The sequence below is a fragment of the Budorcas taxicolor genome, chromosome 13 (genome assembly GCF_023091745.1).
Source record: "Budorcas taxicolor isolate Tak-1 chromosome 13, Takin1.1, whole genome shotgun sequence".
Taxonomy (NCBI): domain Eukaryota; kingdom Metazoa; phylum Chordata; class Mammalia; order Artiodactyla; family Bovidae; genus Budorcas; species Budorcas taxicolor.
Window position 1 is genome coordinate 39,540,247 of NC_068922.1, and position 17,560 is coordinate 39,557,806.

General features: G+C 42.6%; 1 protein-coding gene across 1 annotated transcript in view; it reads left to right on the forward strand.

The window, feature by feature from the left end:
- The window catches only part of CFAP61 (cilia and flagella associated protein 61), a 236,833-nt gene that overhangs the window by 69,492 nt on the left and 149,781 nt on the right, over positions 1-17,560 (forward strand). Inside the window, exons 11-13 of the mRNA XM_052651239.1 lie at positions 1,550-1,589; positions 5,584-5,723; positions 14,601-14,727. Coding sequence (XP_052507199.1) covers positions 1,550-1,589; positions 5,584-5,723; positions 14,601-14,727 — 307 coding nt within the window. The remainder of the gene's footprint in view (positions 1-1,549; positions 1,590-5,583; positions 5,724-14,600; positions 14,728-17,560) is intronic.

Here is a 17,560-nt window from a genome sequence, read left to right on the forward strand (position 1 = left end):
CCTGGCTTCCCATCCTCATTTCTGGGGAGTTTTTTTTTAAAACTACAGATTCCTAGGCCCCATTTCCAGACTCCAGCCCATGAAATTCCAGGCTGCCCAGGGTCTGTGAGATCATACCTTCCCAAGCCATGTGCTGCTCCACATTCTCTAGAGTTTGCATTCCAGGGAGACTTTGGGTTTAGTTGGTCTAGAATCTTTTAGTTGCAAATGACAGAAAATCCAACTGAAACTGGCTTTGGAAACATGAACAAAAACTGCCACATAGAAGAAAGCGTAATCCACTGGAGGGACTGATTTTCGGTGTGGCTTGACCTGAGATTTGGATAACCCAATAACAGACCAAGCTTCTGTCTACCCTTCGGCTCTGCTGGTCCCATCTTCAGAGGAGCGTCCCCACCTGGGGCCACAAGTGGCCTCAGTGTTGCGCTACTGCCAGTGAGGAGGACAATGCGGTTTGGGCCCCCTCTCGAAGCTCCATTGGGCCTGGTTGGACTGTGTGCTCTTTCCTAAGCTGATGGCTGGGGCCAGTATATGAGGACAGCTTTGTCACTTTCCTCATGCTCCCCACTGACTCGGGGCTGGAGTCTCAATCTGAGACGGGGTTAATGGGACACCAAACAACAATCCAGGCTGGCTGCTGGAAGGAGGAGGCCTGGTGCTGGGCAGACACTCCCGTGTCCACTGCTTGCTGCCCCCTGAAGTCTGGATGTGGACCCCTGCCTTCCATACCTGAGTGTCCATAGCCTCTTTGGGGTGCCCACCCACTCCACATTCTGTCCTCAGAACAGTGCTGAAGAAGGAAGGATTGGCACATTTTCATAGACTGGAAGGTTCTGGAGTATCTTTGAGGTGACCAAGAGTGCCACTGGCTACTCCCTTCTTAGAGGGTGTGTTTAATTACATCCCATTCTCCCAGCCTTGCTTAGAACCATGCTTTAACTTGGACTTTTTTTCCTCTTGAGTTTTCAATTTCTTTGAAATTGCAATTCAACTGAAAGATTAAAAGGGGAAACCTTTTTATTCTAATTATATTACAGACATCTAAAAAGCCTGTAAAAAACCCTCCTAGATCTGTTGCGTATATTTATTTTCCCTTGCTCATGATAAGATAAGAAAAGTGCTTTTTGAATTTTCAAACAGAAATTCGATGACCCATTATGGTTCGCCTGCAAATAGGCATCTGCTGCTGGTCAGAAAATCTTTTGCATATAAAAAAGAAGAAGATCAGAGTAGCTTAGAATATACCCATGTCTCCCCACAGCTCCTCCAGAAAGGAAGGGAGGGATCCTGTTCACAAAAGGACTGTCTTGCTTTTTGAATGTGTAGAGACTATTAATTGCCATAATAGTATCTTGAACATATGCAAATGCTTTATTACTGATTTGAAGCTTCTGACTTCTGCAGTTGATTACTGTTCAGCTCGACACACATTCTGAGTAGTGATTGGCTAATCCTTGCCTAAGGGGGTGAGAGCCATACATCTCTTGGAAGGTACACGGGTGCTGCATTTGCTTGGAGGTCAGTGACAGTTCTTATTGTCTGTTTACAGGTCACTGGACTTTATGAATTTTGTTTTCCATCTTTTCCGTGTAAGTACCTGTTGAATTTTGAGTAATATAATTGGTTTTATGAGCTAGAAAAGTTATACAGAAGTAAGATACCATACTCATTATCCAAACATATCTGGTATGAATATTGAGGTGGGACCACTTCTCTGTTCTGAAAAAAAAAAAGTCGAGTAATACATCGTGAACTCTTCAAAGTAGGAAAAATTGTCATTCTCAATAATTTTTCAGTCATGCTGTTTTAATATTCTTTCAATGCATAACTTCTTTTAGAGAGTATTTCTCTAGTGTTCTATTATCAATAGTATCAAATCATGGACAGAATGCTGGTGGCATCTGAAAACGTCAGGAGTTACAGTGAAGTTAGTCTTTTGTATTTCTTTATAGTTTGGGTTGGCTCAAAGATTTCTGACACCAGTATACTGTGTTTCTGAGGGTAAGAAGGTGGGAACTTGAGGTTGGTCTTCTGGTTGGCATCACCTGTCACGTGGGAGCCAGTTGACCCTCTACTGTTGGTTGGTGATGGCCCCAAGCAGACACCCAAGTGCAAACAAGATTCTCTGTCTCAGGGTGTCTGGGCTGCCACTTCCATTCTTGTTTCACGGTCATCAAGGGATAGAAATTCTGACCAACCTCTTGTTACCTTAATGGAGGAAAGAAAGTAGGGAAGGAAGACAATTTAGGTTCCTCCACTGGATTTTTATGGCTTTTTTCGTGGCTGGCCTGTCAGTTAAGTCAGGTCAACAACCACACTTCTTCAGCCAGCTAATATAGGCAAGATGTCTGTTGTTTTATTGTTCCTTGATGCTCTTTATACTGAGGCTAAAAAACCAAGGAGGCTTTAATTCTGTTGCATGAAAGCTATGTGATCATAGATTATATCTCCTCGTCTTGTTAAGATCATGAAGCCCTTGGTGCTGATGTTCTCCATGGTCATTTTTTAAAATTAATTTTAAGGCATTTTGAAACTAGGAAACCTCTGTAGTGACCCTCAGAGAGGATTTGCAAAGCTGGCTTCCCTCAGAGATGCCCCAAAGTAAATTCACTAAGTTCACTTCATTGCTGTTTTAGAGTCCATGCACAGACATGTCTTTAGTATTATGACAAAATGGCTTTAAAACCATAGAAGACATGTTTACTTTTTATTTATTTATTTTTTGGCTCTTCCAGGCGGCATGTGGGATCTTAGTTCCCTCGCCAGGGATCAAACCCTCACCCACTACAGTGGACCCCTATGGGATCTTGACCATTGGATAGCCAGGGAAGTCCTACATGTTTACTTTTTAATTATTTCAGGATCTGGGAGACAGGAGCAAAATATCATCATTACTTCATCCTTAATCCTTCCCATCCATGATGAAGTGACTCATTAATGTCTCCTCCTCCCAGAGGAAGCCCCCGGGATGTGGCACTCAGTCCTTTCTTTCAGCTAGAGTATTTCGACAACTTGATTCACAAGTTCCCCAGAAGGAGCTGTTATTTTGCTAGAAGGAGGATAAGGTCAGAGAGTGACTCACTCCTTTGAGTTGCACGCGTGTCCCCAGGGGCTTGGATTAGCTTAGGCAATGCCTTCACAGGGTTCAGCAGGAGGCGAGATCCCACAGGGACAAATTAGCTCTGGGAAGAGCAAGCTGCTCTGCAGGCGCCTGGCAGAGGTTCTCGGGGAATGTGCGGAGCAGAGACGGTCCACAGCAGCACTGTCCCACAGACACCAAGTTCCAAATGTTCCAGCAGATACATTATTGTTTTTTTTTTCTTTTTTTAAATTTAAATTTATTTATTTTTAATTGGAGGATAATTGCTTTACCGTATTGTGTTGGTTTCTGCCAAACGTCCACATGAACCAGCAATGGCTATATGTATGCCCCTCCCTTGTGAACCTCCCTCCCCACTCCCACTCCAGCCCCCTGCTCTGTGTTGTCACAGAGCACCGGATTTGAGCTCCCTGAGTCATACAGCAAATTTTCACTGGCTATCTAATTTTACATACAGTAATGTATATGTTTCAACGGTACTCTCTCAATTCATCCCACCCTCTCCTTCCCTTGCTGTGTCCACAAGTCTGACCTCTATGTATAGCAGACATATTATTAAGGAAAAAAAAAAAAGACACAGATGACATCAACTTTAATAATGTATTTTACTCAATGTACTATGTCCAAAAGTATGAAAAATTATTAAGGAGATCTTGAACATTCCTTTTCTCAGTTTTTAAAATCTGATGTGTATTTTACACTTAGGGTACATTGCAGTACAAGTGCTAAATTATCATCTGAAATCCTTGATCTGCTTTTAGATTTCCTAAAATTTATACTTGTCATCAGAACTCCTTGATATACTTTTAGATTTCCTAAGATTTATAGTTGAATGAATAGATTCATATACCCAGTTTTTCTAAACAGACATGCAACTTTTCCAATAACAATTGAGTTTTTATTTTATTATTTTTTCTTTACCATTATGCTTTATTGAAGGGTGTGGAATGTCGTTCCCTGTGCTATACTGTAAGACCTTGTTGCTTATCTATTTGATATGTAATAGTTTGTGTCTCAGAGAAGGCAATGGCACCCCACTCCAGTACTCTTGCCTCCCATGGATGGAGGAGCCATGGGGTCACTAAGAGCTGGACACGACTGAGCGACTTCACTTTCGCTTTTCACTTTCATGCATTGGAAAAGGAAATGGCAACGCACTCCAGTGTTCTTGCCTGGAGAATCCCAGGGACGGAGGAGCCTGGTGGGCTGCCGTCTAGGGGGTCGCACAGTCAGACACGACTGAAGCGACTTAGCAGCAGCAGCAGCAGTTTGTGTCTACTGACCCCGAACTCCTACTCCACACCTCCCTCACTCCCCCTCGCCTTTGCAACCATAAGCTTGTTTTCTATGTCTGTGAGTCTGTTTCTTTTTATGAATAAGTTCATTTGTATCATGTTTTTGATTCCACATCTATGTGATTATATGGTATTTGCCTTTCTCTGTCTGAATTACTTCACTTAGTATGATACTATCTAGGTCTATCCATGTAGCTGCAAATGGGATTATTTCATTCTTTTTTTATGGCTGAGTAATATTCCATCGTGTGTGTGTGTGTGTGTGTGTGTGTGTGTGTGTGTGTGTGTATACATATATACACATATCTTCTTTCCCATTCATTTGTCGATGGACATTTAGGTTGCTTCCATGTCCTGGGTGCATGTACCTTTTTAAGGTGTAGTTTTCTCCAGGAGTGGGATTTCTGGGTCATACGGTAGTTCTATTTTTATTTTTTTGAGGAACCTTCATCCTGCTCTCCATAGTGGCTGCCTCAGTGTACATTCCCACCAACAATGTAGGAGGGTTCCCAAGTATCAATTTTGAAATTTAAATTTAGATTAATCAAAATGAAATAAAAGTAACAATTGGGTTCCCCGGTCACACTAGCCAGGTTCCAAACACTCGGTGGCCAGAAGCAGCTCCTGGCCAGCACGTTGGATTGTGCAGATACAGGTCAGGACACGCAAATCTCACTGCCCAGGTTAACCTGCCCTTAGATCTCCTCACCCAAGTAAGATCACATCCTGATAAAATACACAGACATCCATGCCTGGGTAATCACAGGACCTTGGAGCTGAAAAGGCCTGAAGCACCACCCTCTCACCTCATAGAGGCAGGCACCACGACTGGCACAGCATCACTTGGTAAACCCAGGCCTTTGCCATGACAGTGCACTGCTTCATTCACTCCTGGATGCAAGTGAATTTGCAGACGCAAACGTCCTTAGTTTAAAACTCTACTTCCAAAAAAAACTGCTGTGTCAAATGGCTTCCATTGTTCACAATATTCTTTTATGTTGAACACCAGAAATTTTCTCCATATTCTTACAGTTGTTTATCTCCCTGAATTTTCTGATTATTTTCCAGATGATAGGAACGTTTAACTTGAATACCGTCTCCTTCACACATTTCACTCCTCTTTTCTTTGGCGTTTTGCAGCAGGAGTGTGTTTGGTGATTAATGATTTCTGGTTTCCAATCACACCAGGACAAGGACTTCTGCATCGTTTCTGTGCCACATCTCACCCCTGAGTTTGTCCTCATCCAGAGCTTCGTGAAGGTGGTTCCCTTCAACAACTGCACCCTAGAGCAGGACCTGTACGTCTTCCATCGGGCAGGGTTGCTCAAGTAAGCGGATGCTCGGTGGGCCAAAAGACAGTCCATGAAGTTACGAAAGGAGCATGGAAAAGGAACTCCCTGCCATTTTAATTTAATAACTTATTTTTAAAATCGTCTTCTTGATGGAGGCTTTATCAGATGATTTTTACCGGTCTATTTAGGGAAAGAGTCATAGTGGCAAATTGCTAGTCCAGTCAGATATTAAAGCATAATCCAACTCTAAAATAATCAAAACAATGTCATTCGACCATTTCTATGGGTAGAGCAAGCTAACACAAGAAAGAGTCCCACCACAGACCCCGAGAGAGTAAAAATTGAATGTGTGTGTGTTTAAAGGTATATAGATGAATGTATATGATGGCATTTGTGTCACAATGGTGGGAAAAGAAAGAATTATTCTGTAAGTGATGGGATAAAACAAGAACAGAAATATTCTTCATATTCTCCAGTAAAATAAATTCCCACGTGATTGAAGAGTTCAGTGTAAATATTGCAATAGGTCCAACTTAGAAACCATGTCTACAGTACTAGGTTCCGGGAAAGATTCTGAGAATACAGCAGTGAGCAACCTACTGATGTGTCCCCTGTCCTTTCAAAGCTCATAAACACTCAAGTAAAAGTAAACCTGCAGCCGTGACGGGAATACCAGCCGTGGGTCTGTGGGACCACGGAGACGTGTCACTGGAAGAATCAACCCAGTCAGAGGAAGCCCACGGGGAGTGTGAGTGCAGACTGATCCTTACCATGTCTCAGGACGGGGAAGGTCTTTTTAGAACATGCAAGAAAAAAAAAATCAAGATTTGTTTTTAATCTTATATACATAAGAGACATTCTAGAGAAGTCCACAGGACTTTATTAACCTTATGTGCCTTTGGGAAGCAAGACAGGGATGTGGGGGTGTACATGGCAGTGTATTCTTTGCTTTATATCTGTGGGCTCTGTTTGATCTTTCATTAATAAATTTTATTTTCTAGAGCAGTTTTAGGGCCATAGCACCGTTTGTACCATCGATGAACCTATAGGGACTCACCATCATCAACCAGAGTCCACAGTTTACATGAAGGCTTGCTCATCAGTTACACCTTCTATCAGTTCAGTTCAGTTCAGTCACTCTGTCATGTCTAACTCTTTGTGACCTCATGGACTGCAGCATGCCAGGCTTCTCTGTACATCACCAACTCCCAGAGCTTGCTCAAACTCATGTCCATCAAGTCGGTGATGCCATCCAACCACCTCATCCTCTGTTGTCCCCTTCTTCTCCTGCCTTCAGTCTTTCCTGACATTAGAGTATTTCCCAAGTCCTTCGCATCAGGTGGCCAAATTATTGGAGCTTCAGCTTTAGCATCAGCCCTTCCAATGAATATTCAGGACTGATTTAGGATGGACTGGTTGGATCTCCTTGCAGTCCAAGACTCTGAGGAGTCTTCTCCAACACCACAGTTCAGTAGCATCAGTTCTTTGGCACTCAGCTTTCTTTATCATCCAACTCTCATATCCATACATAACTATTGGAAAAACCATAGCTTTGACTAGACAGATCTTTGTTGGCAAAGTAATGTCTCTGCTTTTTAATATGCTATCTAGTTTGGTCATAGCTTTCCTTCCAAGGAGCAAGCGTCTTTTTATTTCATGGCTGCAGCCACCATCTGTGGTGATTTTGGAGCCCAGGAGAATAAAGTCTCACTGTTTCCATTGTTTTCCCATCTATTTGCCATGAAGTGATGGTACCAGATGCCATGATCTTTGTTTTCTGAATGTTGAGTTTTAAGCCAGCTTTTCACTCGCCTCTTTCACTTTCATCAAGAGGCTCTTCAGTTCCTCTTCGATTTCTGCCATAAGGGTGGTGTCATCTGCATATCTAAGGTTATTGATATTTCCCCCAGCAATCTTGATTCCAGCTTGTGCTTCATCCAGCCCAGCATTTCACATGATGTACTCCGCACATAAGTTAAATAAGCAGGGTGACAATATACAGCCTTGACATACTCCTTTCCCAATTTGGAACCAGTCCATTGTTCCATGTCCAGTTCTAACTGTTGCTTCTTGACCTTCATACAGATTTCTCAGGAGACAGGTAAGGTCGTCTAGTATTCCCATCTTTTTAATAATTTTTCAGTTTATTGTGATCCACACAGTGAAAGACTTTAGCATAGTCAATGAAGCAGAAGTATATATTTTCTGAAATTCTCTTGCTTTTTCTTTGATCCAACGGATGTTGGGAATCTGATCTCTGGTTCCTCTGCCTTTTCTAAATTCAGCTTGGACATCTGGAAGTTCATGGTTCACATTACTGTTGAGGCCTGGTTGGAGAATTTTGAGCATTACGTTGCTAGCACGTGAGATGAGTGCAATTGTGTGGTAGTTTGAACATTCTTTGGGATTGGAATGAAAACTGACCTTTTCCAGTCCCATGGCCACTGCTGATGGGTCTGGTCAAATGTGTAATGATGTGTCCTCCATTATAATTTCATATAGAGTAGTTTCTAAAACTCCTGTGTACTCCACCTATTCATCTCTCTCTGCTTCCCCACCATCTCTGTCAGCCACTGACCTTATCACCATTTCCGTAGTTTTGTTCCCTGTAGCTCAAATGGTAAAGAATCTGCCTGCAATCCAGGAGATCAGGGTTTGATCCTTGAGTCCGGAAGATCCTCTGAAGAAGGGAATGGCAATCCACTCCAGTATTCTTGCCTGGAGAATTCCATGGACAGAGAAGCCTGGCAGGCTACAGTTCATGGGGTCACAAAGCGTTGGACACGACTGAGCAACTAACACACACACAGAATGGCATAGCTGGAATCATACAGTGTCTGGCCTTTACAGATTAGCCTCTTTCATTTAGTAATTAGTATTTTCAAGTTCCTCCATGTCTTTTCATGGCTTGATAGCTCAATTCTTTTTAGCCCTGAATGGTATTCCTTTGTCTGGATGGACCACAGTTTATTTATCCTCTCACCTACTGAAAGACCGCTTGGTTGCTTCCAAGTTTTGGCAACTATGAATAAGGCAGACTACAAAGGCAACTACAAATATTCGTGCGCAGGTTTTTGTGTGGATGTAAGTTTTTGACTCGTTTGGGTATAAACCAAGGAGCACAACCGTAGATTGTATGGTAAGAATATTGAGTTTTATAAGAAACTACCCCCTTGTCTTCCAAAATCCTTCACCATTTTTGCATTCCTACCTGCAATAAATGCTTCTTCATGTCCTCACTGGTATCTGTCAGTGTTCTGAATTTTTGCCATTCTAATAGCTGTATCGTGGTATCTTGCTTTAATTTGCATTTCCATACTGATTTATGATGTTGAGCATCTTTTCATTTGCTGTCTGCAATCTGTGTATCTACTTTGGTGAGACGTCTGTTCATATCTTCTGCCCTTTTTAAGAGTGGGTTGTTTATTTCTGTGTGATTTTTTTTAAAATTATAGGCATGCATTATGTACATAATAGAAAATGAAGTTACTGTTTGTATCACTGAGATTTTAAATTTTGTTATGACTCAAGTAAAACTTTTATTAGAATGTTCTTTACGCCCTTTGCATTCTTGCATAGAGCATATTGGTGACATTTTCTCATGACTTCCAATGCTACTCATGAATAAACACACGGATGACAGCAGCCAGATGACATACAGTCAGGATTGGGCCCCGGGTCTGCCTGTGGTCGTGACCTTGCTCTTAGTTGCTTAATTATTAAATTCATAGTCATGTTCCTTTCTTGTACACTTCCTTTTCTTACTATGAACACATATTTCTTTTATTAAAAATTAAGTTTAATTTTTCAAAACAATGAGACTTGCAACATACATCTGGAAATTAATCCTGGTGGCAGCAGGGCCCTAGATTTTCTCTGTAACCATTTGCAATGTCAGCTTCATGTTTGCTTTGTTCTAATCACTTACATATAAAGGTGCAGATTGTGTGCACCTGGGTTCTTTTCTGAAAAGTTAAAGACTCTCTAGCGGAAATAGTTTCCGTGTCCTTAGAAAATCATGATCTTTGTCACTGTTCCCCTCTGAGCCCTCTATGGGAACTTTCCTTTGTTGCTCTGAGTTTCACTGACAGCCCACCTACCGCTGCTCACCCAGTTCTCAGTGTGGCCAGTCTTGTGGCTCCTTTGCGCTTTTACTCTTGTTCCTGACTCCTTGCTGCTTGCGTGTGTTGGGGGGGAATGTCCCTCAAAACCCATGTGCATGTCTCCAATGGGGATGTCTCCCTTGTGGCCATGGCAGTGGGTCATTGTTTTCTAGAGCAAACCTAGATCTTTAATTCTTTCAATTCTACCTGCGTTCCAGGTAGAGGAGGAAGATACAAAGGAAGGGGAGTGAGAGATACAGACCGGGTAGTGATGAGGGTGAATGTGAGGGGCATGAGGCAGGTGGGGGTGGAGGGCAGGAGGCAGCGGAGCAGCCACGTGGGCACAGCCCTCCACTGCCCTGCTTTTTGAGCTGTGGCTTTAAATACATCCGTGTTCTTCCATTTTTTGCTTCACTTCTCTTGACATCTGGGATGGATTGTTCTTGCCCTTGAGTTTGGTTACTCTGAATTTCATGACCTCCTGTCCTCGGCTCCCACTGGATCGCCTTCCTCTTCCTTTGGGAAATTATATTTATGTCTGTCACCTGCCCTCTGGCCATGCTGCTGAGCACAGGGACAAATAGCGGTGTCACCTCTCTGTCAACAGATTCCACGAGGGGGCCCCTCTCATTTCATTTGTGGCTACTGGTCTTTGGGAGGACATTTCCCAGCATTTATGTTAGCTTTCATTTGGAATGTGCATAAACTGAACGCTTTTTAACACTCTCCTTCACCGAGTGATCTCAGGGATGCCTGCTTATATAACCTGCCTGTCCTTCACCGTTGTGTGTGTGAAAGTTGCTCAGTCATGTCTGACTCTTTGCGCCAGGCTCCTCTGTCCATGGAATTCTCCAGGCCAGAATACTGGAGTGGGTAGCCATTCCCTTCTCCAGGGGATCTTCCAGACCTGGGGATCTTCCAGACCCAGGGATCGAACCCAGGTCTCCCACATTGCAGGCGGATTTTTTACTATATGAGCACCATTGCATGGGCTTTTCTTCTTTATTCATGACCAGAGGACACGTTTGGATGAACCAACTGGTCATTTCATCTTCCTGCCCTTCCAAAGCATGTTTTTCTGAAATTTGCCACTTTTTTTTTTTAATTTGGGAGACTAGGTTTCAAACTTACTCATCCAACTGATATATATGTGCCAGAAATGATTTTCTATGAATAAACATTGACCTCTAAGTTGAATCATACTACTTATTGTCAACTTTGCTCAGCAAATAAAAATGCCCTTCAAGTTGGCTTTTAAACGGTTCCTTCCCTCAGTGTTTTTGCTTTATATGCTTGTCCATGGGTGACTCACTCATGCCTGGTAGTCATCTTTTTCTAGCATGTCACCATTCTACCTGTTTCAGGCCCATGTTGTCACTGAAAGTGGTTTAGGGCTATCAGTCTTTCTGTGCTTTTAACCAGCTTCCTTGAATAGAAGCCAAGAGAAACTTTCTTTTGTAGTTATCATTTTGTTTTGGTTTAAACTGAAATGCTGACAGCTGTTGAATTATTTTATGTTTCTATTACATAGATCACTCCTTTGAAGTGCAGAAAGATTCAAATTACTTTTTCTTCTTTCCATCATTTAGTTTTAATTCACTGGCATCGAAAAACCACCCTATATTCTGCAAGACTGAGTGATGACATACACATTGACTGCTAGGTGTCTATAACCATTCTTTCATTCAACTTGAAGTTGAAAAATTAACTGTTAAATCTTTTTCCTTCTACTTTTATGTATGATTTTTTATTTTGTTATGTATGCAGTCTGATTAAATGCTATAAAATCTGATCTTTGAGGCCAGAATCTGCCAAAAGCAGGAGAACAAAATCTCTTGTGAAACAAAACTTTCCAGATCCAGGAAGGGACCAGTGGGCGAGGATGACATCATTTCCTCATGGAGAGGTGACATTTCCTGAACATTTCCAAGTTCAGCAGAGGAGGGATGTGTGAGAGCGGAGTGACCTGGGGAGGTGAAGGGCCACAGGGAAGGGTTAGGAAACCAGGGGTCCCCATGTAGGACCCCCTTGGGAGAACTTGCTTCTTCTATGGCTGGAGGAAGCCCCATGAATGGGTGGACAACCATGGCTAAGCTCCTCTCTGATTCAAAGCAGCTCTAGAACCACGTGTGAGCCCTTGAGAAAACGCCTAAACTGTCTTGGCGTGAGCATGTGTTCACTTCTGGGAAGGTTGTGCAAGGTAACCAGCAGAACAGGTGGTGGGCTGGGGGCGTGGTCTCCTTCCTGGCTCTGTGCCTGGTTGTGGGACAGAGGAAGGGACCCAGCACAGAGCTGATAATGAAAGAACGATGATCCGAAACTCCTCATTCCAAACATGTGGAGGGATACAAGTAGGAACATCTGAACTAGATTTTGGCACAAGGTGGCCATGTCAGAACCATGTTCTTATTTTTCACTTAAAAATTGCTCATGCTGTTTCTATTATTCAGTTCAGTTCAGTTCAGTTCAGTCGCTCAGTCATGTCTGACTCTTTGCAGCCTCATGGACTGCAGCACACCAGGCTTCTCTGTCCATCACCAACTCCTGGAGCTTACTCAAACTCATGTCCATCGAATCGGTGATGCCATCCAACCATCTCATCTTCTGCCGTCCCCTTCTCCCCCCATCTTCAATCTTTCCCAGCATCAGGGTCTTTTCCAATTAGTCAGTTTTTTACATCAGGTGGCCAGAGTATTGGAGTTTCAGCTTCAGCATCAGTCCTTCCAATGAATATTCAGGACTGATTTCCTTTAGGATGGACCGGGTAGATTTCCTTGCAATCCTAGGGACTCTCAAGAGTCTTCTCCAACACCACAGTTCAAAAGCATTAGTTCTTTGGCACTCAACTTTCTTTATAGTCCAACTCTCACATCCATGCATGACTACTGGAAAAACCATAGCTTTGGCTAGACAGACTTTGGTGGCAAAGTAATGGCTTTGCTTTTTAATATGCTGTCTAACTTGGTGATAACTTTTCTTTCAAGGAGCAAGTGTCTTGTAATTTTATGGCTGCCGTCACCATCTACAGTGATTTTGGAGCCCAAGAAAATAAAATTTGTCACTGTTTTCCTTGTTTTCCCATCTATTTGCCATGAAGTAATGGGATGCCATGATATTAGTTTTCTGAATGTTGAGTTTTAAGCCAACTTTTTCACTCTCCTCTTTCACTTTCATTAAGAGGCTCTTTAGTTCTTCTTCACTTTCTGCCATAAGGGTGTCATCTGCATATCTGAGATTATTGATATTTCTCCCAGCAATCTTGATTCCAGCTTGTGCTTCATCCAGCCCAGCATTTCTCATTATGTGCTCTGCATATAAGTTAAATAAGCAGGGTGACAATATACAGCCTTGACATACTCTTTTTCCAATTTCATTATTATTCTATTATTCAGGTGATAGCAATTGATTGGGGCTTCCCTGGTTGCTCAGTGGTAAAGAATCTGCCTGCCAGTACAGGAGATTCATGGGACGTGGGTTTGATCCCTGGGTCAGGAAGATCCCCTGGAGAAGGAAATGGCAGCCTATTCTAGTGTTCTTGTCTGGGAAACTCCATGGACAGAAGAAGCTGGCGGGCTACAGTCCCTGGAGTCACAAAGAGTTGGAAATGACTTAGAGACAAAGTAATTGATCATTTTTATATCAGTTAACTATAGATGTAGATTGTTCTTTCTAAATGTGCTTCTTTGCACATAAATGGAAGAGGACATTAAAACATAAGCACAAATATTCACTACAGTTGGAAGTAAAGTAGGTTAGAGTATTTTACTTTATTAATAATAGGAGAAGTAGCCTTGTCCTATTTGATAATAACACTAATAACCCCCTAATGACTGGAGAGTGTGCCTTGTATGAACCCTATATCGTATGCAGGGCCCAGCCTCCAGGCTAAGGTGGAGACATCACCTCCCCTTTGCAAGGGTCCACAGCTCCATCCATGGCAAGCAGGCACTCAGATGCCCTGCATACCTAGGTGTGGGGTGGGCTGGCGCTCTACACGGAGTTGCCAGCCTAACACACTGTGGCACTGTCTTCCCTGGGTGCAGACAGCCACAACCTTGCTCTGATTAGAGACTCCAGGGGCACAGTTTGATGCTGATCCTCCCCAGGCCCATGTCCAGGACCCCAGCGAGGGTGGGGCAGGATTGCTCAAAGTGGGGCTCCCCCATTGATGCACCCAGTTGTCGCCCTGGCAGAGGATGGAAGCCATCACAGGGGAGAGATGGGGGAGGTGCCAAAGGCAGGGCACAGATTGGGGAGAAACCATTGTGGGAACTGGGCGAGGTGGGTACCATGTGTGAGCCAAGGCATCAAGCCCCAGACGTGCTCCATTGTCCTACTAGACTTCATGTAAAATCACGAAATCAAAGATAAAATTATTAAGAAATTTAAGACTCATGAAGCCAGCCTGGGTTCAGTGTAAGTTCTTAACTTCTTAACATACTTTATAAATTTGATGAAGAGTTTGGCTTTATGTATGAAGCAAATGTAACATAAAGCATAGTGCTGAACATTTTAAATGAAATAAATTTAAAATTTGACTTTGTATTGTTTGGTTAATGGTTACAGTCAGTGTTGCTGTTTTCTTTTTCTTTTAACCTTATTCTTTGCAATTTTTAAATGAATGTTTTCCATGTTTTCTAGAATGAAGAATTACTTTTAAATTAAATCCCAATGTTATATAAAAATATTTTACTGGATATTATTTTACATAAATGTGATCTGTTACAATCTTGTCTCCATTTCGGGGACAGGGAGAATATGTATTTTCGTACTTTAAGCTGAAAAAGAAAATGTGTCTCTTCTTACCTAGGACCATTAAAATAAGATTAGCTACCCTCTCGGACACTCCTGGTGTTGAAAAGCTCGTCAGCACCCTCATGCCATGTAAAAGCATATTGGAGGATTTGAAGCAGTACAACGAGGCTCGCAGGGACCCTGTAAGTACCTGCTACTTCCAGACTGGCTTCCTTTCTCCATGCTTTGGTATCATTATGAGCTGTGTAGGTTCCATCCCGAAGTTTTCTTGGGCCTTGTTGGAGAATTGGGTGGTGGGGAGCAACAGAGGTGGGGTTGGGAGAGGGGAGGGAGAAAAAAAGAACAAGGAAACTGAGGTTTTAAAGAAGTTTGGGGCTGTTTTTCTGACTAGTGGCCCCATGGGGGCTGATCAGATATGCCCTAAATCCTTATCTCAGGCATAGAAAATTTGAACTTGATCTAGGCAATGTGTAAGAAAATGAGACCCCAGTGCTTGAAATAGGCGCATCTGAGTCGGGTTAGAGGATCCTTGGCAGCACCCCGGCAGCACCCATTTCACCCTCTGGATGATGGGTTGGTCCATACCCTTTTGTTGAGCTGGCTGCATCCTCAAGGATCAGATTGGCTGGGAAGATCCTGTGTGACAAATTTGGGGCTCTCTTCCTAGTACAGTAAGTATATTATACATCTGGCATAACAAAGGGCAAGCTAGCAGTGGTCCTTACGTCATCGCTGCCTTCTTAAGGACCACGTCAGTTACCTTCCTCCAGATATGGAAGAATGCATGTGGTTAGGAAAATGCTTCATTACTGTTTTGATGAATTTTATTTTAAAAAATTTTCACTGAAGCATAACCAATAAAAAAAGTTTGATGGATTTCACAATTTAAACACGCCATGGAATAAGCAGGAAACAGACTAACCCAGCCCACCGGAAGTTACTTTCAAGTTCTCGTTTAGTGACCTCCCCCTACCCCCAGGTTAGTACTACCTTTGCTTCAAAGATCATAAATACCCGGCTTTTGAGCTTTATTTAAAGGGATCAGACAGTATGTTTTCTGACACCAAGCACGTTTTGCTCAGCCACGACTGTGAGATTCATCCACAGTGTGGTGTACACAGTACTTCATTGCTTGAATATACCCCAGTTTATTCATTCCACCTCTCAGGTCATCTGGCGAGTTCCCAGTTACGGGCTCTTTTGAATAAACCTTTCAGTCAATCTAAAACTCATCAAGAGGGAGGCAACAAACACAAACATGGTGAGAGTTTTAATAAATATAAAGGCATTTAATTAAAAGAAAGTTTCCCTTCAGCATATGTTTTTCTGTTTTGGTTTGTCTTGCTCTCTTTTGGTCTTGGTTTATATATATATATATATATATATATTTTTTTTTTTTTTTTTTTTTTTTTCCTTCCCTCGTGGCTGGCTGACACAGTATGATGTAGCGACCCAGTTCTTAAAGTGGATTCTAAGGAACTCTAGGGGTCCCCAAGACATTCAGGGAGTTTGTGAGGTTAAAACTATCCTCCTAAGAAGGGTAAGAAATTATTTTCCTTTTCTGCCGAATTGATATTTGCACTGATGACGCAAAAGCAATGGTGGGAAAAACCTCCGGGACCTCGGTGTAGATCGGGGGTGGGGCAGCAAACTTGCCGGTGGTCACCGAGTTTGCGGCTCTGCTCTCACCGGAGTGACAGGAACAGAAAGCCCGTGACGAGAGGTCACTTCGCGCCAGCAGAAAGGCTAAAACTAAAAAGAGGGACACCCCTCGGTGCTGGCAAGGATGCTGGGAAATTGGGTCACTCCTCTGTTGCTGGTGGGGATGTGAAATGCTAGTCCCACTCTGGAGAACATTTTAGCTATCCCTTAAAAAAACAAACAAATAAGTACAACAGTCATGTGACCTGGTGATTGCACTCCTGAGCATTTATCCCAGAAAAAGGAAGATTTGGATACAAGTGTTCATAGCAGCTAGAGTCAGACCAGGTGTCCTTCAACAGGTGGATAAGCTGTGTTACCTCCATGCCATTGAATAGTGCTCAGCAGTAGCAAACGATGTACTGTTTTTTTGTTTGTCTAAGTGTAGTTGAGTTATAATGTATTAGTTTCAGGTGTACCACAGAGTGATTCAGGTAAATACATGTATATCTATACAGTAAGTCCTTGTTGTTTATCTGTTTTACATATAGTAATGTATATCAGTTGGCCTTCCCCAGTGGCTCAGCGGTAAAGAATTCTCCTGCAGTGCAGGAGCCGAAGGAGATGTGGGTTCATTCCCTAGGTCACGAAGATCCCCTGGAGGAGGAAATGGCAACCCACTCCAGTATGCCTGCCTGAAAAAAATCCCATGGACAGTGGAGCCTGGTGGGCTACAGTCCTTAGGATTGCAAAGAATCAGACACGACTGAATGACTGAGCCAGCCAGTCAGTATGTCAGTTAATTTCAAACTCCCAATTTATCTCTCCCATCACCCCTTTCTCCTTTGGTAACTGTGATTGTTTTCCATGTCTGTGAGTCTGTTTCTGTTTTGTAAATAAGCTCATTTGTATCATTTTTTGTTAGATTCCACAAAAAAGTGATATTATATGAGATTTTTTTTTTTTTCTGTCTGATTTACTTCACTTAATGAGATCATCTCTGGGTCCATCCATGTTGCTGAAAATGGCAAATTTAATTCTTCTTTACAGATGAGTAACCTTCCATTGTATATAAGTGTCGCATCTTATTTCTCCGTTCCTCTGTTGATGGATATTTATGTTGCTTCCATGTCATGGCTATTGTCAGTAATGCTGCAGTGGACACTGGGGTGCATGTCTCTCTTCAAATTAGGGTTTTCATCTTTTCCAGATACATGCTCAGAAGTGGAATTGCTAAATGATATGGTTGTTCTATTTTTAATTTTTTAAGGACCTCTGTACTGTTGAGGGATGCACTGTTGATTCATGCATCCACTTGGGTGAATGTCCTGTGTGTATGTTTGTGTGTGTGTGTGTGTGTGATCGGTTGCTCAG